General features: G+C 43.1%; 1 protein-coding gene across 1 annotated transcript in view; it reads right to left on the bottom strand.

The window, feature by feature from the left end:
* Positions 1-26,451, bottom strand: part of LOC135226636 (putative male-specific lethal-3 protein-like 2) — a 247,616-nt gene extending 221,165 nt beyond the window's left edge. The window contains exons 1-3 of the mRNA XM_064266350.1: positions 26,280-26,451; positions 25,999-26,140; positions 12,836-12,968 (exon numbers count right to left, since the gene is read on the bottom strand). Of these exons, the coding sequence (XP_064122420.1) occupies positions 12,836-12,968; positions 25,999-26,140; positions 26,280-26,451 (447 nt within the window). The remainder of the gene's footprint in view (positions 1-12,835; positions 12,969-25,998; positions 26,141-26,279) is intronic.
* Between the last annotated feature and the right edge of the window lie 327 nt (positions 26,452-26,778).

Here is a 26,778-nt window from a genome sequence, read left to right as displayed (position 1 = left end):
GGAAACGGCTGGACCGAGAACAGCGGCCCCAATCTCGTGTGCAGAGGAGCTGCTGCTGGTCCCCCTAACTGCCTGGTCCCTGTGGGAGCGGCGGTCAGGAGACCTGCAGAGACCACTGTCGCGGTGAGACCGGTGCGTGTACTCGCGGCGCGTCATACCGCTGGTACCAGCCGAGGGGGGAACCTCTTCCCAGCCTCAGCCCGTGGCTGGTCAGACAGTCACGTCTACCAGGGTTACCAGCTGGTCGCTGCAAGAGCGGCTGCTGGCCTGGCGAGAGTCACACGAACGGCTCTCACCAGCTTCTGCTCCGTGCCACGGTCCTGACGCCGAGCGAACTCTGGCGCCAAAATTTGGCTATACGCTCTTCCGCGGGAGATCGTATACTCTGAACTTCTCGCGAACGAGAGACCGAGCCGGAACCTGGCGTAGCAGCAGCGCCGCAAACACCAGGCGAGGAAGTACCGGTGGTAGTCGGTACGCCTCTGGTCCCCGTCTTCTTCTTCCTTCCGGAAGGGGAGACGGGCCCTGTTCCCTAAAGAGCAGGAGGACCGGCAGAAGAACCCCCCGTCCCACGGGAGTGGAACGAGCCCTTAGAAGTTCCCGAAAGAGCCTTCTTAGGGGGGAAACCCGGGTTACCAGCTGGTCGCTGCGAGAGCGGCCGCTGGCCTGGCGAGAGTCACCTGAGCGGCTCTCACCAGCTTTCTGCTCCGTGCCGCGGTCTTGGCGCCGAGCAAACTCTGGCTGCACGGTCTCCCAAGGGAGAGCGTACACACGGGATCTCTCGCGAACGAGAGACCGAGCCGGAACCTGGCGTAGCGGCATTGCTGCTAGCACCAGGCGAGGAAGTACCAGTGCTAACCGGTACTCCTCTGGTCCCCGTCTATCTCTTCCTTACGGAAGGGGAGTCGGGCCCCGCTCCTGAAGGAGCAGGAGGACCAGCAGAAGGACCCCCCGTCCCACCGAGGTGGGACGGACCCTTAGAAGTTCCCGAAGGAGACTTCTTAGGGGGAAGGCAGCCTTCTTCTTCTTCGGCTTATGGGCCTTAGAAGTCGAAGGGGAAGAGGCAGCAGCAGACGATGAAGACGAAGATGACACCTTCCTCTTCTTCTTCCTCTTCCTCGTCAGCTCACGCAGGACAGTCGTCAGGTCCTCCATCCAGGGCGGAGCCGGGGCTATTGCCGAAGCAACACGGCCCGACTGCACCTGTCCGGAAGGACCTGGGACTGGGGAAGATACACCGTGGGCAGGACCAGCATGGACAGGTGCAGGAACGAGGAGCGACAGGTACAGCAACCAGCTCAGGAGCGGCAGGAACAGCGGCAGCGGTAGACCCAGAAGGGACAGCCAAGCCAGCAGCGGGAACCACATCAGCGGCAGGTACGGCAGGCCCAGCCATCGCCTCGTAGAATCATCGGCAGCTAGCGGGAACCTGAGTACTGGCGGCCGGTCCAGGGGCGAGCTGCTGGAACAGCGGAAGTCTGGGGCACGCAACACGAAGAACACTCGCGGCGGTATACCTCCCCTCGGTACGGAGGCGACCGGCCCTAGTAGCGGCAGACGGCGTCACCAACTCAGCATGGGGAGTGTAGACCAGGCGGGGGGGAACAGCATAAGCGGCCGTGGAGGTAGTAGTAGAGACCGCCCAAGACCTCGCTAGACGCTGCAGCAGCCCATGGATGCTAGGCACGCCCTGCCGCCGCAGTGGTCCATACCTGTCCAAGGTCGTCTCCCACGGATGTAGCACCTGCGGTAGCACAGACAGATTAGTAAGAAGGGTTCCCTCACGCACGGGGGGAAGACATGCCCCACCCCGAACGCAAGGAAGACCCCAAATACAAAATACAACGAGGAAGCTGAGCGGGGGGCAGGAAAGAAGACGAAGAATCGGATACCAAGGGAGTCGCGGGAGAGCTTTCCAACGACTTCCTGGTAGACCTTCGCTTCCCCTACCCCCGCACAGCAGTGAAAAGTAATATGAAAATGAAACAGAATACTGCACTTGCGATTCACTTCATAGAACTTAAGGGGGAAAAGATCAATTCCCGGGTAAGAGCGGAAACTTGATCCATAATAATATGATGCTATCATAAAATATATTTGAAAATGAAACAGAATACTGCACTTGCGATTTCACTTTCACAGAAAATAATCTTAAGGATCAATTCCCGGGTAAGAGCGGAAATTGATCCAAAATTAAAATTGATGCAATTAAATAAATGAAAATGAAAAGAATACCTGCAATTACGAATCCACTTTCATTGCATTCTATTCATACAAAAAAAAAAAAAAAAAAAAAAAAAAAAAAAAAAAAAAAAAAAAAAGAGGCTCGTGCCGAGCACAATCACTCCCTCGGCAACGAACGCACAGGGCAAAAATATAATGAAAAGAGTACTTACATTTTTTAAATACACACTTTCGCCCAAAATACATGACTCGGCGCGAGCGCGCCCGCCCTCGGCACCGAGACATAATTCAAGGGTATCAATTCATGAAAAGAGCAGAAATTGCCGCATCTACGGCGATAGCTCCATGTTGGCTCATAATTAAGTAATGAAAATGAAAACAGTGTACTTACAGTTTCATTTTCAAGTCAAACAAACCATTAGTAGAAAACACAATATAAACAAAGCATACGCCGATGAAGCGGGCAGAGAGCGATGACAAACACGTCCTTCACACCCGCGGCCGAAAGCAAAAGTGATTTGTTTACCCGCGCGACTGTCGGACAAGCAGTTAACTACCGTTCTCCCCTTGCTCGAAGCTTACGACCGTTCCAGCTGCCGCTAGCTACTTCCTATTGTTAAAGGACCGATGGTTTGTATTACGTATCGGAACAATTAGCCGTTACATAAAGCTTTATATATGGAAATGTGCGCAATTTCATGTAGAATACAACTAAAAACAACCCATGGTTGTAGCTTTTATCAGTTTTGAAATATTTTCATATAAATAACGATAAGTGCCAAAATATCAACCTTCGGTCAACTTTGACTCGACCGAAATGGTAAAAAAATGCAATTGTACGCAAAAACTCTTATATTCTAGTAATATTCAATCATTTACCTTTATTTTGCAACAAACTGGAAGTCTCTAGCCCAATATTTTGATTTATGGTGAATTTATGAAAAAAAAAAAATTGTCCTTATGTCCGCACGGTAACACTTCAAAAAAAATCAGACATTTTTTTGTCCGATAGTCGTAATGTTTGCACCATTTTAAATTAGCCGTTACATAAAGTTTTAAATATGAAAATGTGCGCACTTTCATGTAGAATACAACAACAAACCACCCATGGTTGTAGCTCTTATCAGTTTTGAAATATTTTCATATAAATAATAAGCGCCAAAATTTCAACCTTCGGTCAACTTTGACTCGACCAAAATGGTAAAAAAATGCAATTGTAAGCTAAAACTATTACATTCTAGTAATATTCAATCATTTACCTTTATTTTTCAACAAATTGGAAGTCTCTAACACAATATTTCGATTTATGGTGAATTTATGAAATAAACTTTTTCCTTACGTCTGAGTGGTAACTCTTCCGAAAAAATCATGAATTTTTTCGCCCGATTGTTGTAATGTTTGCACAATTTTAAATTAGTCGTTACATAAAGTTTTATAAATGAAAATGTGCACAATTTCATGTAGAATACAACAAAAAACAACTCATGGTTATAGCTTTTATCAGTTTTGAAATATTTTCATATAAACGATAAATAGAAAAAATTCATCCTTTGGTCAACTTTAACTCGACCGAAATGGTAGAAAACTGCAATTGTAAGCTACAACACTTACAGTATAGTAATATTCAATCAATTACCTTCATTTTGCAACAAACAGGAAGTCTCTAGCACAATATTTCGATTTATGGTGAATTTTTGAAACAAAACATTTTTTTACATCAGCACGTTACGAATTCATGCATCATTTTGTGATAATATTTTCTCTGTGTTGCCTTGATCATTTTACAATGTGTTATATACCAAAAATGATTGCAATTTAGTGTACAATACAACGGAAAAATAATTAACTCGTTAGCTTTAACTGTTTTGCTCACAGCACGATTTGAATACAATTATATATGAAATTTTGTTTTCGCGCTATCATATATCCCATTATTTATATATGATAATGATATTTTTTCATTTCTGATGGTTGCATACTAAACTTCACGCAATGACAAAAAAAGGAGCCAAAAATGAACTCTTAATCTTGAAAACTTAAGCAAGCTGTGATTTTTTGAAAAAAACATTTTTTCCGCTTCGGCGCTCACTCCCAGACCCCGCCGGCATACGGGAGACTATTTTTATTATACCCCTTCGGCGTTAAAGGGTTAATATTGAATAGTGACCAAAACCACCAAAACTGAATTCCTTTTAATCTGCTCACAATGGCAAAAATCTGCTTACAATGGCACAGATATCTAGCCAATTAAAACATGTCTGGCACTGAGGACCAATGCTGAACCCAAAGAGGAAATGGTAACACCTTTTACTGCCACCAACTAGAATAATGGATACAAAGCTGATAAGGAGAGATCTAAGAATTATAAACAGAATGAGCCTCATCACTGCAAAATCAAATTATACTTGGAACGGTGAAGGCAAATAATTGGTCTGAGTGGGTCAATGGATAGTCTGTCAGTCATTTCATTTAATTCAGGGAAGACTTGGTTTATCCCCAAGATTGTTTCCAATTGGTTTCATAAAAACTTTTGTAAGGAGTTTTGCTTGTCACCAGACACAGGACCCTGGAACTGCTAGACAAAGGGTGAAGTCTTCACTTCCAAGCAACACACCCGCACATTCCACCACTGACCAGATAGGTGATGAAAAAGGCTGAATCAGGGTCATATTTTTTGCCTCCTTATATGACAGCACTCATACAGTCAATGGACCAAGGTGTTCTTGTTGCAACAAAAGGCTATACTGAAGGAAGTTTGAAAAAGAGGTAATGGTAGTATTCAAGGATGAGGAGGCACAGACTTTGGATACTCTTCAAAAATGATATTGTTAAGATACAATAAAGTTTGTTCATACTTACCTGGCAGATATATATAATCAAAGTACCCACCCACCTCCCCTCAGGAGACAGTGGGAATAGAAAATCTGGATAGAAAATGGGAATGGTTCCTGACTCCCGCCTCCTAGTGGCGGGAATGGGTACTAACCACCTGGCTGACCACTGCGTGTGCCGGGAGTTTTGAAATTTCTGTCGGACTTCGGAGAAATACAGCTATATATATCTGCCAGGTAAGTATGAACAAACTTTATTGTATCTTAACAATATCATTTTGTTCATGAAACTTACCCAGCAGATATATATATAGCTGAATCCCACCTTTGGAGGTGGGGAGGGACAGAAAAGGATTTTAGGAAACACATTGCGTGCAGATGATTGACATCTTGGTTCCTTACCAGTTAGCATAGCTGACTTCGTGATTGTCACCCAAGTCTGCTACTGCTTTACTAGAGTCTCTAGCAAGGTAGTGACCTATGTAACTGGTGAGTTCTAGATGATCTGTCAACGGGAGCGTGACCACAATGTGACTAGATCATATTGACCATACCATGAGGGCTAAGAAGTAATATATATCACCACCTGACCAACCTAGCCAAAGTTAAGGATATCTAACTAAGGCTTAAGGATTGAGAAGACCGCCACTGGCGGCCGACCCAATAAACATAATTAACAACTCTTCCAAACCATTTTCTATAGGATAGGATGAGTGAAACTTCTTGCCCCCAAGATTGTGTCTGTAGACAAGTATAGCCCCAGCGAGCAGCAAATCTTATATGTCGTCTTCACATCCCGCAGGTATTGTGAAATGAACACAAAGTTGCTTCGCTAAAACGTGGCACTCAGGATGATACTGAGTGCCATGCTCTGTTGAAATGCTTCCGAGGCCGCACCCTCACCTTGTGAACATTCAGTTAAAAGATTTCAAATCTTTGTCCAACCATGACGAATGAGCTTCTTTAAAAGAACTCATCAACAATAACGCCAGGGTGTTCTTCGACCTGGGCAAGTCTGGTCTTTTTACGAAACACCGCAGATTGTCCAAAGGACCTCCACTTTCTTTAGTTTTAACTAGATAAAACTTGAGGGCCCTGACAGGTCACAGGACTCTCTCTGTTTCTTGCCTAATAATCCATACCACCCCTTGATTTCCAAGCTTCTGGGCCAAGGGTTAAACAGGTTTTCATTCTTTGTAAAAACAAAAGGCTTAGAGAACACACCGCATTATGTCCTCTAAAGCCAAAACCTCTGATGATGGAATAAACCTCAATAACCCTCTTTGTCTTGTCTAGAGTGGTTAGAATTTTGGTCACATGCAAAAAGTTACACAGGAAATATTCTACAATTTCGAGATTTCCACAGACCTCATAGATCGTAAAGGGCTTTGTTGTTTGACAGATCCAAATCTCTGAGCGTAAAGGCCGCCAACAACCTACTTCCGTATTCTACAATAGTTGAGACTGCTAGTTCATCCCATTCTTCCGACGGAAAGGGAAGATGGTAACGTAATTCACAAAGGTCGAGGTGGAGGAAAAACCATTCTTCCTGCCCTATCTCCAGAAACGGCCCATTCCGATTGATACACTGCAAGATAGGCAGAACTGCTTTATCTTGGTAATGACACTAGCCATTAGTCTTGAAAAACCTCTTATTCTGGTCAACTTCTTGACAGTCTGAACGCAGTCAGACTCAGAGCCGAACGGTTTAGAGATACCTCTCGAAGTGAGGCTATTAGAGTAGCCCACGACTTTTGACATACTTCTAATGAATGAATGAATGATTGGAAGTTTTCTGGCATCCTGACGACATACTTCTAAGGAAAGAATACTCAGACGTCAGTAGTTGCTGCAGTTGATAAAAAAGCTTTGCCCGGACGTGCTTCAATCGTGCAGCTAACCTCTGGAGGATCGATATGTTCCGTGACTGTGCCCATCAACGGCTCTCTCTTCTTGAGGTGTGAGAGAGCTGTGGAATTGTCCGAGTTGATCTGAACCACTCGGCCAAAACTCATTCTTCGAGGAACTGGAGAGTCAACCAAATTGCTTCCAATTCTTTTAGATTATGTGGCAGGACATCTGTACCTCTGTCAGGATGCCTGGCACCATTTCGCTATCACCTGAGGTGATCATTGAACTACTGAGAGATGTTCAGAATCATTACTCGATCTTTGATGTTACTTCAGTTTTCCAGAAGTACAAAACTGTAGAGGTCTGAATTGCGGTCCTTTCAGGGAAAACAAGCTTCTTCGGCGAGGAAATGGTCCCCAGCATATTCATCCATTCCCTCTCTTAAGCATGCTTCCTTCCCTAAGAAGGCTGCGCTCTTCATAATTAGGAGAGCATTATTATAATGCTATGCTGCGGTAGACTCGTACAGAATTCTGTTACAGTGCAGTAAACAGCACCAAAAAGCCTAATAGATATCTCTGTTAAAATTTGTTTCGCAAACGAAGGCAATGTTTATTCAATGCATGTTAGAATCCCCCTCAATCCTAGGCAAAGTCCGTGATTGTAGGGCAAAGATACGGTTCGTCAATCAATCCCGCGGGTGAGAGAGAGAGACGTAACCAACCGCGCATAACAGCAAGCTAGCTGATACTGAGTTGGTGTACAGTTACAGCAGCTTACGTTCACCTTCTCGCAGTATTATGCCTGAGTTGCCAGTTACTCCATCTACGAAGGAATAGATTTTTCATTATTTGAACAGCACGAAACTCTCAAGTTGGCATATTTAAGCGAGACAGAATCCGCTAAATACAGAAGCTGATTTTGTGTTGTCATAACACTACGCTTAAATAACCAAATACTAAATTGGAAACTCCTGGAAGGTTGCAGGGAGTACCGATTAAATATACTGCGTCCTCTACACGTAAATGGTCGTCTCGCACTACTCTGCCCGAGTTACCAGCTACTCTATTCTACGAAGTAATAGGTTTGTTACTATTATCGATTAGAAGAGAATTCTCAATCTGACATATTTAAGCGAAACCGAATACGCTAGATGCAGAAGCTGAGTTGGTGTTGTTGTAACAATACCTTTTAGCGTTGTCCTTACACCGGAAACTCCTGGAAGTTTGCAGGAAGGACCGATTAAGTACACTTAGAATACGAGTCCTTTCGGTTACTATCCGTGTCGGTAATTACGATGTGCGTTATAGACTTGATCCAATACAGTAGTAATATAACGCAAAAATAAAATACATAAGTATTGTAATCACTTGGACAGCTATTTCTCTACTACATTCTTTCTTCTGCAAGGAAGAGAGAGAGTGTAAAACTACTGTATTCGTTCTTCCAAACGAACGAATTAAAATCATTCGAGGAATCTTCTCAAGTGAAAACCGAGGACCAAAAATGACAGTTCAAACTTATTATGTTATTGTACCTAAACTTCATGGACGTCTTTTATAAGTCTATTTCGTGGAAGAGACTGACTAATGAATGAGAGCTCTTCCGATAGTAGTCCATTTCATCAGGAGTTCGTGCAACTTTTGTTGACGAAAGGAGAGACCTCCTTGGAGCGTCGACCAGACTGGAAAAGTCACCTTATTCTGATGCGAGAATTCTTACACCGATATGTTTACTTGTATCCCACCCAATGCCTGCCTTGCCGCATAGTCTTGACAGAGGCTGGGCAAAAGAAGTCTTTCTTTGCGCTTTTCTCGACTCCATCCAATCTTGAACCCTTTTTAAAAGCTATTTTTGTTGAAAGAGACTTCTTCATTTTAACAATTATGATATTGTTCAGATACAATAAAGTTTGTTCATACTTACCCGGCAGATAAATATATATACGTATAGCTGTATTTCAGAGAAACACAGCTATACATACATCCGCCGGGCAAGTTTTATGAACAAACCAGGAATCTTGTCGGTTTTCGATAACGAAAACGGAGGAGGAGGATAGCGAGGAGCCACAGGTTGGAATTCGTCTCCAACTGAAGCTCGAAACAAACGAACCAATACCTGATAATCAGACGAAGCTGACGTAGAAGGTGGTCCTCGTCAGTTTCTTCTGACATCCTACTAAGTCCTCCTTCTTCTATATGAGCGGCAGAGGGGACTCCCGAAGACGGTGATATAAGTCCTTTCGATTCAATCCTTGATGAAGATTGCTGTTGTGACGTAATAGGTGCTTTCTGAATATTAGTCACTAAAAATTCCGATATAGAGGTAATAATTTCTTGCACTCTCTCGATGGGAGTCTCTACGAAAGTCAGATTGTCGACGAGTTTCCAGACAAATATCACGTTGTGATCCTGATGAATGTCCACAAAGCATCCATTCAAGCGTCACACTCAACGTCCATCCGAGCGTCACGCTCAGTGTCCAGCCGAGCGTCACGCTTGACATCCAGCTGAGCGCCACGCTTGGTGTCTAAATAAGCGTCCAGCTTAGCATCCATAGAAACGTCACGCTTGTAAACACCACGCTCCCTCAGGGTCGAACTAAGAGTGTCGAGTATCTCAGCATGCAACACACCTTGGTTTGCAACAAAAATGTCAGTTTACGGATAAAGAGAGACCCTATAATAAGAGAGGGGAACCCCTTGAATAGTAGGGCGAGCTTTCTTCCTCTCGATATAAGAATCTTAAGGAGGAAGTTTTCTCATGTTTTTTTACATAAACGGGCAGGTGAGACGCACTAATCTAGAAGTCGTAGCAACCGGTGAAAGAGAAGAGCGATCCGCAGTTGCGGGAGACCGCTTAGATCTTTTAATGGCAATATATCATCTTTTCTTCTAGGACGCGGTTCTGCCTGTCTCCCAGTCGGCAACGAAGCAAGTCGATGTTGCATCAAACGGATGACCCTCTTTTCTAGAATGTTCCTTTTCAGGTGAAAAGCTGATCCTATGAGAAGGAGAGGAGCGACAGAAAGCCCTATTCCTTCTCACCTGTCCCTTCACAGCTCTATTCTTGGAGCGACAGGGGGCTCAAAGACGTCATCATCTGATGACGTCCTGGTTCTCTTTTGAGGCGTCCATGCAGCAAAACTCTCAGGTGATGACCGCAAAGCAGCAAAAGAGAAAGGACGTGAAGCATCCTCTTCCCTGAGATCAAAGACACAGGCCTCCCGTGCGACATCTTGCGTCTTTGATCTTTTTTGCGGCGGAGAGTAGTCACGTATAAAGGCGAAGCCCGTAAAGCAGAAGGAGCACAAAGAGGCTCTGCGTGCTCCTCTAAGAAACTACTGACGATGGCCGTCTGTGCGACATCTAACGTCTTTGTTCTTTTCAGAGGACATGAGCGTCTTCTCATGCTCCAACTACCGTTCGGGGGGGACGCCTACAAAGGCGAAGCCCGTAAAGGAGAAGGAGCGCAAAGAGGCTCTGCGTGCTCCTGTAAGAAACTACTGACGATGGCCGTCTGTGCGACATCTAATGTCTTTGTTCTTTTCAGAGGACGTGAGCGTCTTCTCATGCTTCAACTACTGTTCGGGGAGGACGCTAATAAAGGCGAAGCCCGTAAAGCAGAAGAAGCGCAAAGAGGCTCTGCGTGCTCATCTAAGAAACTACTGACGATGGCCGCCTGTGCGACATCTAACGCCTTTGTTCTCTTCAGAGGACGCGAGCGTCTTCTCATGCTCCAACTACTGTTCGGTTGGTTGGTTGGTTTTATAAAGTTTAGGTGTAACACCAAGCACTGGGAGGACGCCTCTAAGACGAAAATCCCTCACGGAGGGAACGCGCACGAGCACACTCTTTTGCAGCCTGTGGCTCGTACAGGTTCTGCTAAAGGGACCCCAGATCAATGTGGAGACCCCGTAAACCTCCTCCGGCTTTCGACATGCCCTCTCCCTGGTCCTGGGAGTCCGACAGAGGTCCAGGCCTAGAGGTATTATAGGGCCGATCTGACGCTCCCTCTCGACGAGAGGACGTGAAGCATCCTCTTCTCTAAAGCTTCTTTTTAGAGGGCGCGAGTCCTTCCCAGAGCTCCAACCCCTGTGCGGGGAGGACGCCTCAGAGGACGAGAAGCAATCTTTCATGATCCGTTCTCGTGCACTATTTTTTGGCAGCCTGGAGATCGTCTACAGGTTCTGCCGAAGGGACGCCAGATCGGTGGGGGTTCCCCGTAACCCTCCTGTGGCTTTCGACATGTCCGTCTTCCTGGGCTTGGAAGTTCGACAGAGGTCCAGGCCTAGAGGCATTATAGGGCCGATCTGACGCCCCCTCCACAACACTGGGGGCACTACACTTCACAACACTGATTGGAGAGCGAGCACTTTAGATTCCAAATTACGAATGGAATCCACAATAACAGAAAAGGGTATTCTTTCGTAGACATAGGCTAATGGCTCGTAGGCCAAACTACAGGGTTAGGCAAAACAAAGTCTACAGAAAGGATAGTAGGTTCGATTACCCTGACTTCTGTTTACTAATGCAGTTTCTTGAGGAAGACCCCGTGATTGAATCCCGCTCTAATTTGCGTACATACGAATCATCTGTCTTCCCTTCGGAATCAGTCAAACTCTCACATGTCTTACATCGATCTTTCAATAAAGAAAAAACTTTCTCAACCCCCGTGCATACCAAGTGAGGATTTACCGACACTTTCGGTAGCCTCACCTTACTTGTGCAGACAACACAGTCTGAAACTAGCCGAACTAGATTCAGACAAGTTAAACAAAGGTTAATTAAACATTTACGATTAATAGCGTATGCCTAGCCACACATCCAAGTCAATCATTCAAAGATAATTAGGATACTTAAGCGGCAATGGAGAATCAAAATCCTGGTCGGAGGTAATGAAAACAGGTGTTTTCATTCCGAGCGAGAAAAATCTGGATAGAAAAGTGGGAATCGGTTCCTGACTCCCGCCTCCCAGCGGCGGGAATGGGTACTAACCACCTGGCCGACCACTGCGTGTGCCGGGAGTTTGAATTTCTGTCGGACTTCGGAGAAATACAGCTATATATATATATCTGCTGGGTAAGTTTCATGAACAAATTATTTGTCAAAGTCTGCCATCTAAACTTGACATATGCTTGGAAGGACATGACTGTGCAGACCTTGGAACTTGCATGGAATCATATCCTGAAGGGGGAATTAGACCTGCTCAACTTCTGAGGATTCTCTGTCAATAACTTTCTTGCCCAGTTCACAAAAGGATGCAACAACCTTCCCAAAGATGTATGAGAATATGATAGCTGTTACAGTTGCAGCTGGTGAGATGGAAGAGGATGCCTCTAAAGATGAAAAAGGCACTGATGGACAAGTCTAATGCACACCAAAGCCCAACCTACACAGACGTGTAGGATCTTGGATGAATTCAGCGAGCTGAGGTAGCACCCCTACAATAACAATGGGTGTTTCCTCTTGGAGAAAGGCAGTATGTAATTGGTGATTGCAAAGCACAATCAACGTTATTTACAAAAACTTCTTCAGACTCTTGACCCCATTGCATCCAAGCCCATCGCCATCCACTTTTTTGGGCACTCACTCATTTAGCTCTGAAATACTAGCAAACACCTTGGCAGTCTTTTACTACCTCTGTAATCTTTACTAAGCCTGCCTGCCCTTCTTATTTCGTCATTCTCCATTCTCTCGAGCAGCGATATTCCCATAATTCACCTCAACATTCTCATCTCTGTTCTCTCAAGCTTTACTTCCTCTTTTCTTCTTAGAGCCCATGTTCCAGATCCATACATTAACACTGGATTCATACCACCACTCCCATATGAATGAGACAAGGTATGACACATAATTCTAGACTTAAAATAAAAAAAATCTACTGTGTTTAATTCTACAAACATCATAGTACTATACTACAGTACACCAAATTGTTTATAATAAACCACACATAAATTTTTGAACTTACCTGTGAACTAGTTTCTGATTCGTCTTGTTCTTTCTTTTCTCTCTCAATTGTTTCACGTATAGTTTCCGAAAGTCTACGTTTCCTGCGCTTCTCCTTACTACTGAATAAAAAAGTTTTAGTGTATACCAAACACCTTTAAAAAATGCTAGTTTAACCAAAATACTCTTCTCAAGTTTATCAAATGAACTTTTAAATTACCAAATTACTCAAATTATCTACACACAATTTAATGTTACTTAATAACAAGGACTGCACACAATAAAAGAAACGAAAGATAAGACATGTACAAGGTAGTCAAGATGATATCCATAGATCACTGCATGTACAATACAAACCTTATTACAAGATTGAAAGATCTGTGTAAAATGGTATTTTCATAAAAAAAATTGTTTCACATGTGAGGCCTATAGAGGGAAAAGTCCATTTGCCACAAAACAAAATACACCAGAAAATGTGTTTAAAGTTTTTTTGATTTTTTTTTACTGTAGAAAAGGTCAGTTTTTAACTTAGAGACAACTTTTCTTTATACCAAATTGAGCTTAAAGTACCCTCTTTATGACTGTTACAAAAAGTAATAAATTGCGTAAAGTTTCTAAATGACTAGTGAATATTTACAATAAACTAGTTTTATGCTGTTTACTGGTTTTTTATTTTTATTAAATATTTTCTATAAAACTTCACTTACAAATTACTTTTATTATTTAAAAATGGAAAAAATTAAGTGTCTGTCCATTAAAATATTCCTCCTAATATGCATCTAACAACAATTAAAAAGTGTAATTAAAAATTAAGTTTTGAATAACGATATTTAAATTGCAATTAGATGAATAGTTTGTGAAATTTTTTAATGAATAGACATATTAAAGTTTTGTAAAATCGAATTATTAACAATGGAATATAATGATTTTAAATAATTATAATAATTAATAATTGTAGAAATTGCAATTACCAAAATATCTTAATGTTCGTTATTCACTAACAGTTATAAATAATGATGAAGTATTACTTTATCTATTATAACAGTCATAAAGGGGGTGTATAAAACTTCAAATTTGGTATATTAATAACTTCTATATAACTTGCAAATTAAAGTTGCTACGATTGTAAAAAGAAAAAATATAAATTTAGATGAATTTTCTGACCTGTGTTGATTATTGGGTTTGTTTAATGTAAATTTCATTAAAAATTATATTTTCATAATAAAATAAATTTTTTAACATACTCACCTGGTAGTTATATATATAGCTGACGTCAGGGACGTAAGCTATATATATAACTACCAGGTGAGTTAGATAAAAATGTAAATTGTTATTGTAAATTACTTTAAATGCACGAAAATTTATGAGAACTTCATTATTAAATTAGTGAAAAAATAATAACAGGAAATACTCTCCAAAAAAGATAATGTTAACTACTGCTCACTAACCTGTTGAATTAGTGTTATATTTATGTATTATGCAATTTGGTATAAAACTCAAATTTCTCTCTAACTTGGATAATAAATAAAATTAAAGTCGCTATGGTTGTTTAAAAAAAAAAAAAAAGAGAGAGAGAGAGGAGGACGGGATTGTACAGACTGTAATAGTTTGGTGCGTAAGTTGTGGGTGCCCATTTTCTATAATGGAGAGTTAGGGAGCTGTCAGCTGTGCAGTGATACCAACACCATTCTACCCAACTTCATCTCCACTCATTCCATGATAGTAAAACAAAAAAAAAACAGCATCAAGGCACAAACTTCAACGCTCCACTCTGTTTTTTTAATTTTGCATAAACTTTATACTCAATGCTCAAGTGTGGATTGAAAATCTTTTTTCTTTACACCTAAGTATCACAAAAATATAATGTCTGATATTTAATGTTTTTATCTTTTTAAACAATAATAGTTAATCATTTTAATGTATTATCATAGGTGGGCTGTCTATGTTTTGCATTTGAAAAAATAAAAATAATTCTGGCACAAAAGTAACTTTTTAAGTATGTAATATATATCATTTCATTAGCAATAAAAACAATATTTTGGGTTGGGTGAAAGCGACACAAAGACGCCTTTTTTGTTTTGAGAGAGGTCAAGGTTTACCCAGGGAGATGCATAAATAAGGTTCAGTGATGGGACCCCTAACTCATAGGCCTTGGCTCTAACCACAGTTTCTCACGTGAGAGAGGGACCGTGTTCTGGGCTTTGTTCCCTACCATACACGCAATAAAAGTGGCAACAAGTATCGCGAACTGCTTAAAATAATGATAGGTATAGTTTACCATAATAATACTCACCTGCAAATTTTGCTTTTTCCGAAATTTTTGGTTTTTGGTTTTGCGCAAAATTGTAAAAAATAATATTGTTTTCTTTGCACCATTAACAGTTACTATAGTCTGAAACTTCAGAAGTACTATTATTCCATTTTTATGAATATTAACAATCCTACAGCTATCTAATTTACTGTTTTTTTGTGTGGTTGGCGCTTTTTTGCTTGCATCGTTGTTGCCGAAACTTACGTTTTTCTTTTTTTGATTCTTTTTGTTTCATGAATCAGAACCAGCCTGTTCCATTTCATCATCGGCAAAAAATATCTTTTGTATTTTCTTCAAAATAATCTTCCCAAAAAAAAGCTAGGGCAGATTGTCTGTATTTGCAACGGAAGGAAAATGGCGTTACCACGTATCAGTCCCTAGGATCAGACTCTATATCTTGATCATTAATAATACCAACAGGATTCTGTCTCTGTCTTCTTCACTATCATCATTGGAACACACTCCATTGTTCAGTTTCAACGGCTTCAGAGAAAATTCTATCTGATTCACTTGTTAGTAATTGTGAATCTGAATAATATAATAATCACTAAATAAATGGGGGAATAAAACATCTGCACGATCTATATTATCAGTGTTGTCATTTTGCCCCTCGGAATAAAAGGTCTAATTCAGATACTACCGGTTTTCTATGGCTTCAAAAAATATCTCGTCTGAATCTGTGAATCTCTGACCCTCAGGTAGATTAGCTCTCACTACATAATAAAGTACTAATGATTATTTTTGTACTTATTTTTTCCCGTTTTAGTAATAATTGTTTTAGATTATCATAGCCTGAATGCAAACCTAATGATGATGTCTGACCGTTTTTATTCATATATTGAAGTAGAAAAAAATAATCTAAGTACAGTATTTAATTTTTAAAAATGCAGAAATAATAGGGATGAGTAAACTAAAAAAGGATTTTGACGTAAGGAAAAATCTATTTCCTGGGCGATTGGCTAGTGTCCCAGCGAAATATCCTTTAATCTATTATTTTCTAGGGTAAATAAAGTACAACACATACCAGAGAATAAATAAAATAAAGAAAAAGGTCAGTATAACTGACTCGCTCACCCTCCAAGAGGGTGTCGGTATGAACACTAGGCGAGTGAGACCACACCACGAGCCAAATACCAAATAGAAATCTCCCACAACAGAAACCCGTCCATGAGGAGAGCCCGACCCACAGAGTGAGCAGCTCGTACTACTACTAACTCCATCCCATGCTGCGACTGCGCGCCTCTGGTGGCCCATCCTGAAGTTAGCAGACAATCTTGGGCGAAGGGATGGTAGGGGGGGTGGGGATTTCGCTGGCGACACGAGCCAATCGCCCAGAAATAGAATTTTTTCCTTACGTCACAATCCCTTTTCTGGGCTCAGCTCGTGTCGCTGCGCGAAATCGTTACCAGAGAAATAGCACAAGATTGTAAACAAAAGTACTAAAATAAATCAGAATAGGTCTCAAATAAAAAATAAAGTAAATATAAAAAGGAAAATATAATTGCATAAAAAGATACATATACACAGTGAAAACAAAAATAAAAAAAATATATGCTTAAATTACCCTTAATTCTAAAACATGTTCTTAACATAAGGTAATTTACATATGTACAGAGGTAAATTGCTTACATGTAACAAAATGGTATCTGTGTAAAAGCATGTATCAAAATATAATAGCAATTAAAACAATCAAATGAAAACAAATTAATCAACAATGATAATATATAAGGAATGTTATATGACTTGTATATAAAACAAAACCCGTAACCATTTAAATGAGGTGTATCCCCTAGCATAAAAATAAGGGGTAACATCCATGAGATCAATATCCATAATCATCTGTGAGTGTCCCTAGCAAAAAAATAAGGGGCACCCACTACATCATCATAAAAAAGCAGCCAAGGCACAAGGTGAATGTAAATGACACGGTAGGAATAGACGAACTGTTGGGTGAAGCAGGTAGAAAGGAGGACGAATCTCCTACTACAAATTAACTAGAATCAGGGGAAACTATGTTTCCCGCTGCTACTGCTGAAAATTTCAGAGCTTCCAAGGACTTAAGGGTAATGACGTTTTTGAACACTGTTGGCGATTTCCATCCCGGTATACTTTTTCAACTCATCGAAGTTCATGTGTTGGAAATAATTAATTGAGGTGGCTACTGCTCTTGACAATCAATGTGCTTTTGGGAAAGAGTCCAGGATTGGCTTGTTTAATAAAGTACAGGATTTGTTTGCCTGATGCCTTTAATGATAAAGTTCCACTTTTTCCCTCTTAAAGAGGGGCCCCGATGAGGATGAGGAGGTCCTGGATAGAAAGGCTCGTAAGGTTTGAAACTGGACAAAGGGATACATCTTGTGAAAGAGGTAGTACTTTCCAAGGTTCCCACCTCATCAAAGGATCTTCATTCTTTGCCAAAAGCTACGTTCCGGAGAAAAAGTTAGGGACTTCCCCTGTGGAAGGAATTGAATATGGATCCGGATCTCTGGATAAAGCCGACAGTTCTGAAATTCTTGCTCCTGAAGCCAGGCTTAATAAAAAACAGGGTTTTCCTTAGGGAACATCATAAACGAGATGTGTCATTATCGGTTTCGGAAGCCGTTTTAGAACATCGTTTAAGAACCATGAAACTGACTAGGCCTCACAGAAGGCTAAGTCTAGCACATGCTTAGGAATAGACGAGAAGTTTAGGTATCCGTCAAGTCTATGTTAAATCCAAATTGAAATATCAGCAAGGCTGACTTGTTTGTCGTATCGTGCTAGCTGCTAAACCTTTTTCAAATAAGGGATCTGAAGAAGGATATAGCTGAATTAACTGTCATGATTCTGATATCTGACTCTCTCAGGAAGGTTGCTAACTTTTTGACAGCAGCATCATACTGCCCTCAAAGTTTGAATCCCCCCCTTTTATCGGATTCCTTTTAAAAAGAGAAGAATATTCTGAGGGTCAATATTCGCATCTCTTTTTGCCGCAAAACTTCATGAAATCCATAAGTTAGGTTTTGAGAATCCCTGAGGAAGCGAACACAGTTTCTTTCGTTTGTACTGACTGGGAGAGCCTTGGGACTGGGGGGGGAACAAAAAAAATCGAAGAGGACGAAGGCCCCAGTTCCAGAATTAGGGGATACCAATTGCTCTTCGGCCAGTCTGGGGCTACTAGAGCCACTTGACCCTGAAGGTCCTGAGTTTGTTCAATACTTTCATAAGGAGATTCACTGGAGGGGGAAGACGTAAATCTTCTCCAGTTGTTCCAGTCCAGAGCCAGGGCGTCCGTGGCGTAAGCCAGAGGGTCCAGTTGGGGGCTACATAACACGGCAGTTTGTGGTTCGCTTGGGATGCGAAGAGATCCACCTGTAGCCCTGCGGACTCTTTGAAGGATCCATTGGAACGAAACTGTTGTCTAGTGACCCTTCCATTCCGACTCTAGGGGTACTGATCGGGATAGGGCGTCTGCTATGACGTTTTCTCACTCCAGCTATGTGAGTGGAGGAAAGATGCCAACTGAACTTGTCTTGCCAGGGAGAAGATGGCTACCATGACGTGATTAGATGACGTGACTTGGAGCCTCCTCTGTTTTTATACAATGTACTACCACTGCGCTGTCCAGGACTAGCTTTTGATGTGGGAGTACTTTGGTTGGGTGTAACCTTTTTAGAGTCAAGAACACTGCATTTGCCCCCTCCAGTACGTTTATATGGAACTGACGGAACTGGAGTGAGACCAAATCCCTTGAACCTTTTTGACCTGGGAATACCCTCCCAGCCGCTTAAGGAAGCGTCTGTGTGGATGGTGATCCCTGGTGGAGGGAACTGAAAGGGGTGGACTGACACTGATAGATTCTTGACTTTTTGCCCACGGCCGAAGCGATTCTTTAGGAATCAGAGGCACTGAGGATAGCTTGTCCCCTGGAGGGACTGACATTTGCTCGGCGAGCGCCAGATCCTGGTTTAGGTCTTTTTCAGTTTGGCTTTCATTAAGATGTTCGTTACTGATGCAAACTGGAGAGAGCCGAGGATCCTTTCCTGAGCTCTCCTTGACGCTAGTTTTTGTGACTTAGAAATTGCTTGACTGACTTCGCTATTTCTTTCCTTTTGGTAGATGAATCGACAGAGTGTGGGAGGATAGATTCCATTGAATGCCTAGCCACTGAAAGTTTGACTCTGGAGTGAGTCTTGACTTGGACTTGTTTTTTATCTTGAATCCTAGATATTCTAGAACTGGATCACTTTCAGTGTAGCCTTGTTGCATTCCTCGACGATGGGGCCCAGATCAACCAATCGTCGAGATACGCCACTACCATAATCCCTTGCGATCTGAGTTGTTGCACTACCACTTCGCTAGCTTCGTGAACACCCTGGGTGCCACGTTTGAGTCCGAATGGAACTACCTTGAAGGAGAATGTCTGGTCTCCTATCTTGAATCCCAGATACGGACGAAGTGTCTTTGCAATAGGGATATGATAGTAGGCGTCGTAAGATCGATAGAGGTGGTGACGGCCCCACGGGGAAGTAAGGTCCGCACCTGTGAGATCGTGAGCATCTTTGAACTTGTCGCAGCGGATGGCTAAGTTTAAGCGGGACAAGTCTAAGATTACCCTTCTTTTTTGTGAGCCTTTTTTCTTTGGCACGCTGAACAAGCGACCTTGAAATTTTAATCTCTTGACTCTCGCTATAGCTCCCTTTCCTGAAGGAGGGTCCTCTGCGTACTCTGTCAATTCTTTGGAAGAAGTGACGGAAAGGTCTGGCTGGAGGTGGGTTCGTCAACCAGCTCCAAACCCAGCCCTTTTGACACTATGCTCTGAGGCCCACTGGCTGAAGTTTCCACCGGTGGCGAAAGTGAAAACAGCCTCCCTCTACCTGAAGTTCTTCATTGGTTCTGGTAACCGCCTCGGCCTCCTCTGAAGTGCTTTCCCCTATTAAAGGGGCCTCCCGATCCTCTCCCACGAAAGGACCCGCTTTACCTCTGCCTCCCTTACCCGAGCGGTCATACTTCTGAGAAGCTTGACTCTCGAAGGCTTGATTGTAAGCTGAGAGAATGGCGTATGAGGTAGAGGGTTGAGGACTGAGGGGATATCACATAAATTGGCTGTGATTGACCCTTAGAAGTGGAAGGTTGGGCTGTCTGCACTAACGGCACTGCTGGAACTTGTTGAGGAAAGCGTGGTTGCTTTTTCTTCTGGTAAAGGTTGGAAACGCCTGGGTTTCCTTTGTCCCTTCCCTTTACTTTAGGTGTCAGGTCTTGCCTCCTCCTAGCCGTAAGGCCCCAACGGTCCTTAAGGCTCGGTTCAACCTCGTAGCCTCTGCCTGGACTTCCTTAACCATAGCCTCTGGGAAGAGATCTGCGCCCCAGATGTTAGAGGGAGAGTAAACCTATTCGGCTCATGTCGAATGGTTGCCTCTAGCAGGACATGCTTCCTACAAATTCGTTTCTAGCAGTGGCAAACTCGAACATATCTGACTGCACCGTTTGAGTCAGGGCTTTGGCATAAGTTTAAAAATGGTTCTGATCCATAGGCCATGGTTGCTACCTCAGACATAAGCCATAGAGTTGATTGATCTGGCTAGTCGTGATTTTGCGTCAAATTCGCCTGATAAGACTATCGGGAGCCATGGTTAGCTTTTCACCAAACTGCTCCATAGCACAGTCCGGTTTGAGTTTGCCAGCTGAGAATGTATTCGGCAAGTCTTCCCACAATTCTCCAATTGAAGGAGTAACGGAGATGTGGGATCTGCTTCTTTCAACTGAGGCATAGGTTCCCCCTTCTGGGCCGCTGAGATGGTCACCTTGCTATCTTGGTTAGGAACGGAGCGGGGGGGGGGTACTCTCATCCATTGTGAAAATGGTAAAAGGGACTTTTAAATGGTTGTCTCTTGGTGTTTAGAACAATCCATGTCCTCTAAACATCTGAGCCATTCTCTCTGAGCCTGGTCTCGTGAATAGAGGACTGTCTCCTTTGGTACCCTATCGTCCCAACCGGAACCATAGCCGAAGGCCGTGAGCCTTGCGTATAGCCTATGAAGGAGGCTGCAGGCCTTCCGGGTAGAAACTCGAAGTCCTCTATTCTTCGAGTTCCAAATTCGGTATGGAGATGAGACGTCCTGGAAGGGGGCGTATGACGCTACTCTCATGGGTTGTTCATAGAGAAAGCAGGAAGTGAGTCATACGGAGGAAGCTGAGTTCCACTTGTGTTGGAAAAGTGAGGGGGGGAGGCTAGAGGGGTTCTCTTAGCCCGGCTATAATAGTATCTTGGGAAGTGATCCTATCCGACAGGCGAGAGATCATTTGTTCCATACTACTCTTTAGGGACCCAAACTAGGTCGCCCACCTGTTGAACCAGGCCAGCAATGGAGTCCAAAAGCGGAGCTGCTGCGGAGGTGGAGGGGAGGCTCTGAATTGGAACCAATGGTAGCGGAACTGGTTGATTCTGCCGGATGCGAGATCTCCCTCCTTGGATTTACTTTTTGAGGACTTAGAGCCGGAGCTAGAAGCTTTAGACCTGTCTGGGCCGGATTGCGAGCCGGAGACTTACGTGAGGAAGAAGACGAGGACGTCTTCTTAGACGACGTGACGTCTTAGTCAAGGTCATCACTTTAGCTTGACCTTAGGTCTAACCGAAGCATCAGGAGGAGTATATAAATCATCACCCGTAAAGCCTTGGAAGGATGGAGAGGTTTGCAGGGGTAGAAGAAACAGTCAAACACCCAAGGGCGGACCCTCCGGGGTGCCTACCTTACTTACCTCGACCACAGGTCGTCTATACCTACCATCGTTCAACATTAATATCCAGGGTTGACATCCGTGGGAGATATCCTGGTCTTGTTCAGTTAAGGAGGCCGCCAGCTGTTGTTGGATGAAGGCGATAGTCGGGTCCGCCTCTATTGGGTCGACGTAACCTGTCGCCTTGCCTCCGGGGAAGATTAATAGTGCTAACCGCTTCTCGAGATGGAGGGGCTGACCCTTGGCGGCGTTCTTGCCAAAACCCTCGACCAGGCCCGCAGGGTAGCCAGTGCGGTATCCCTTACTGCCGGAGCCTGTAAGAGAGGGCGTATTTTAGATTTAAGAATCACTTAAAAAACTAAAAACTTAGAGTATAACTTAAACTAGATGCCTTAAGTTAAAGTAAATGGTGAAAACTTAAGCACTAAAAAAGAAGCGGAGCAGCTACTGGAGATGGCATACTTACTCCTTCCAAAAGCTGGCCTCACAGATCGTAACATATGGTACACGCCTCATGGTACCAGACCTGGATGTCCCCTGGCGGAGTCGCGCATGGAGCTGGGGACCGGCAAACTTCGTGTCCCCAACAGGGGTCCTGAAGTGTAGCGGAAACTCCCGGATGCTCACAGTTGGTGGCCTGTAAGTGGGAAGACACATGAGTATCTTAAAAGACATCACTACAGACTAAAAAAACAGAACTCCGTTACATGCCGGAGCTCGGAAAAAAATTTGGGCATAACCCCTCCCTGCATTGCCTGAATAGGCTATAATCCCGGAGAGATCCGGTAGGATATGAAAGGGAGGGGGGATGGTTTAAGGTACTTAAGATAAACTTATAGATAACTTAAACCTAAACACAAGCGAACCGGACTAGGTCCAGTGTGAAGCGGAGTGCAGTGACTCAGCAATACGGTAAGGTTAGTAGAGACCTACTGTATGTTCCGGTCCACTCTACTGGGTGGACTAGCCCCTCCGCATGGATACCAGGACTGCGATCAGGGAGGAGCTCTAGTAAGGAGGGAAAGGGCGAGAGGACATACATGCTCGAGCTAGCCAGGAGCGACAAGGCAGTGACGAGGGGAGGGGGGGTAAGGCCAGGGCCCCCCACAACGTACCACCCGGCCGGACCGAGAAGCCGGAGAGGTCGAGACCAATCTGGGTCTGTCCGACTCCCTAGCCCTCCGCCTGAGGGGAGAGAGGGAGGCAGGCTCGGGTATGCGGAGCGAGCATGGGCAGACCGACCCACCCCCGCCCGCCGATCTGCTATAGGAAGAGGCGGGAGGGGGGGGAAGGGTGGTGTGGACCATGGACAGGCGTACTGGCTGGTCCCGTGATCACGAAGTGACCACGATTTTTGCGGTAAAAACTGAGATACGATAACTAAACCTAGGCCAACCAACTGATCAGAGAGAAGCTATCGGGAAGCAACTTGAACTGAAAAGCGGAAGCATACAGGCCCACCGGGCTAAAACCAACTGATCAGAGAGAAGCTATAGGGAAGCAACCGAACTGATCAGCGGTAGAATAGGCTCTATGAGCCAGGACCTAGGCTAAGCCAGACGCCTAACTAACCTAACGATGACAAAATACATATAATAAATAAATAAAATGAAGAGAGAAAGTAATATAGCAGAGAAAAAATCCAGGAGTGTACGACTAAACCGAAGGCAAGTCTACCACTCAAAGCTAGTCAGAGGCCACCCTTCGGTACTAAGAACCTGGGACTAGGGTCTGGATAGCCTACTAAAAAAGGTGAAAAATTTTTACATGCATGCATGACAACCTGAGTAGACCTTAATCTAAACAAAGCGGATAAACAAATAGAGCGTACATAAATAAGGGATGTTCTAGGTATGGGAGACCAAGAACGAACCCATCACGCGGCAGAACCATGCTGCCATGCTTCCGACCCCACGAGAACGTATTTATACCTAAAAAACGGCAAATACTGTCTCCAGGGACGGAAAAAACCAACTAACCGTAAATACTGAGTACTTAACTTAGCTGCTGCGATAGCTGCACGCTCCATTATAGAAAATATCCAACGACAGGCACAAAAAAAACACAGAGAGAAATGCACGTGTGACCGTGTGGCGCTAACTTGAAAGGATGACCACATAGGGCCCCGTAAAGAGGCGGGGGCAGCAGTCGGCAGCATGGGATGGAGTAGTAGTAGTACGAGCTGCTCACTCTGTGGGTCGGCTCTCTCATGGAGGGTTCTGTTTTGTGGGAGATTTCTATTGGTATTTGGCTCGTGGTAGTGGTCTCACTCGCCTATGTGTTCATACCGACACCCTCTTGGATTTGGGAGTGAGCGAGTCAGTATACTGACCTTTTCTTTATTTTATTTATTCTCTGGTATGTGTTAGTACATTTACCCTTGAAAAATAATAGATTAAAGGATATTTCGACGCCCAGCGACACGAGCTGACCCCAGAAAAATCACTATTTTCCATAATTGATTGTTTTATGATTATTTTCATTGTCAATATGGTGTTCAATGTATACAATTAGTATTTATGCATGTATAGACTACTCATAATTAGAATAACTAAGTTTGGCTTACTGTAATTTTACTTAATAGAAAAAAATTGTTAACACTCGCTCTCCGCAACTAGCAGTACAGTACAGGCGGTCCCCAGGTTACGACGGTTCCGGCTTACGACGTTCCGAGGTTACGACGCTCCGAGTTAACAACGCTTTTAAAAAACGCATGCTATGATAAAAATCCTTTATAGTTTAGCACAGTATATAATAAAAATATGTTTTTGGTTACATTACAACAAAAACTTTGAGGTTATGATGATTTTCGACACTTTTTTTATCGTATTTTTTAAATTTTTTTAGTGACGCCGCATATGCGGAACTAGTTTCCGACGCGAATGAATACACTAGCTTGGGATGCACAGTTTAAAAACAGTCCAAAAGCGCAAATAATGAAAAAAATCATTGCTTGTTTCCAGTACATAATTATTCTTGATATAACTCAAAAGTAAGGAATTATAAACTAAAAGTAAGGAATTATTAACATACATTAACTCTTTTACTCTTTGATATCTATAATTTACATAGCATTCAGGACTTTGTGTAGTGTACTACTACGTATTTTGTACTAATTGTTATACTTTTACCTTCCAGAACTACCAGACTGGGATTTTAGTGTACTCCAGGATGTACATATACTACTATACTACATACTACCATAAGGATTTACAGTGTCTAGTCTAGTATAAATTACTACCATAAGGATTTACAGTGTATAGTGTATAAATTAACAAGTTCATTAATAAAGGTTTATATACATTCAAGAACCATCCTTTGGCATTGAAATATAACCACACTTCACATCATGCAATACTTGCATGTTACACAGGTAAGTTCTCTGACTTTTTCTTAGTTTAAGGCATATTTCCAAGTGTCGTTCCGGCTTACGATGATTTTCGGGTTACGACGCGTCTCAAGAACGGAACCCCCGTCGTAACCCGGGGATGCCTGTATTGTCTTTTCCCGTGGGATTGCAATTAGGGGTCCTCATTTCCAGTTTGTCAACATTAGGGCAGGCAGAATAGAAGATAATGGCTATTGAGTCCTGACGACATCCTCATTGCGGAGGATGGTGTTGTCAGGGCTGTCAGCATCCTCGCAAATTTCATCGTCTGAATCGACATCAATCTGCTGCATTGCAATCAAGGTGTATTGCCGCTAGAGTAGGTCATTGAACCATTCCCTTTGATCGGCACTTAGAATCATCGGGACTAGGGTTGCAAGGCTCTCCACCTTTTTCCTGGTGAGCATCCTTTCACCATCAAACTTGAATGGCAGCACGACTGATGCCAACCCAACTTCTATCTCCTTGCCAAGCCCTCATCCTTTACACCCTGTCGTCCCTTCCGGAGACTGATGTAGGTGGTATTGTCCGGTGATCGACAAGGGCGAAGTCTTTTTTCAAGAAGAATCCTTGTTTGTATGAGGATTTCATGACTAATTGCCGTGTTTTTGACAAAAGGCCTGCAGGACGGTTCATGACTACCTTTGCAAGCACCTTAATATCAATGAAATGCTCTCTCTTCACGTTAGTATATAGACTGTATATTGACTTGCATGCTGTATTAATCAGTTTGCGGTATCGAGGCACACTGCAGATGTATGCCTGTCACTGCAGCATCAGTTCTATATGACCAAAGGCATGGTCACAAATTTGTTGCAGCATTAACAGGACGTTGAAGATATTTTTATTTTGTCCTGCACAATTATCAGCAAAAATTCGCAGGTGCTTAATGCTGTCTTCTTCCTCTCTCACTATTTGTAGCCAATGAAGCAGGCAGCTACCAACTTCAATTCAGACTCCTTTTTTTACAACATTTTTGTCCCTCCATGAACATGTTGCCTTTGTTTTTGGTGATGTCATAAAACCAAAAGTTTAACAACCACAACCTACTGGCATAATATGCCCTATTAATAGGCATCTTTGGGCACAGTTGCTGTTGCTTGAGATCAATGGCAAAGTAATGAACATCCAGGTCATGGGGTTCTTTAAGAAGCTGTAGTCCTTTATTTGCTTCTTCTTTGTGGTTTGTGATCTCTTCAACTATCTCAGCAACTTTATCCATGTCACCTGCTGCCTGTGCCAAATCCTTTTTTATTTTTAAGAGTGCACATTTATTACACTCATCAGTTAAGGGTGTGGTAAGTGAAATATTATAAAATGTTGTAAAGATTTTCCGAAATGACAATTTGTCGAAAATTGCATTTTTCCTAACTATACAAACCTGAGGTCCTTTAACAATAGGAAGTAGCTAGCGGCAGCTGGAACGGTCGTAAGCTTCGAACAAGGGGAGAACGGTAGTTAACTGCTTGTCCGATCGTCGCGCGGTGAGGTAAACAAATCACTTTTGCTTTTGGCCCATGCAAAATACGCAGAGTGAGGGGTGGCATGA

Source organism: Macrobrachium nipponense, chromosome 15 (assembly GCF_015104395.2).
Source record: "Macrobrachium nipponense isolate FS-2020 chromosome 15, ASM1510439v2, whole genome shotgun sequence".
Classification (NCBI taxonomy): Eukaryota; Metazoa; Arthropoda; class Malacostraca; order Decapoda; family Palaemonidae; genus Macrobrachium; species Macrobrachium nipponense.
The sequence above is the reverse complement of the archived record's forward strand: the minus strand, read 5'-3'. Positions and strand labels throughout refer to the sequence as shown.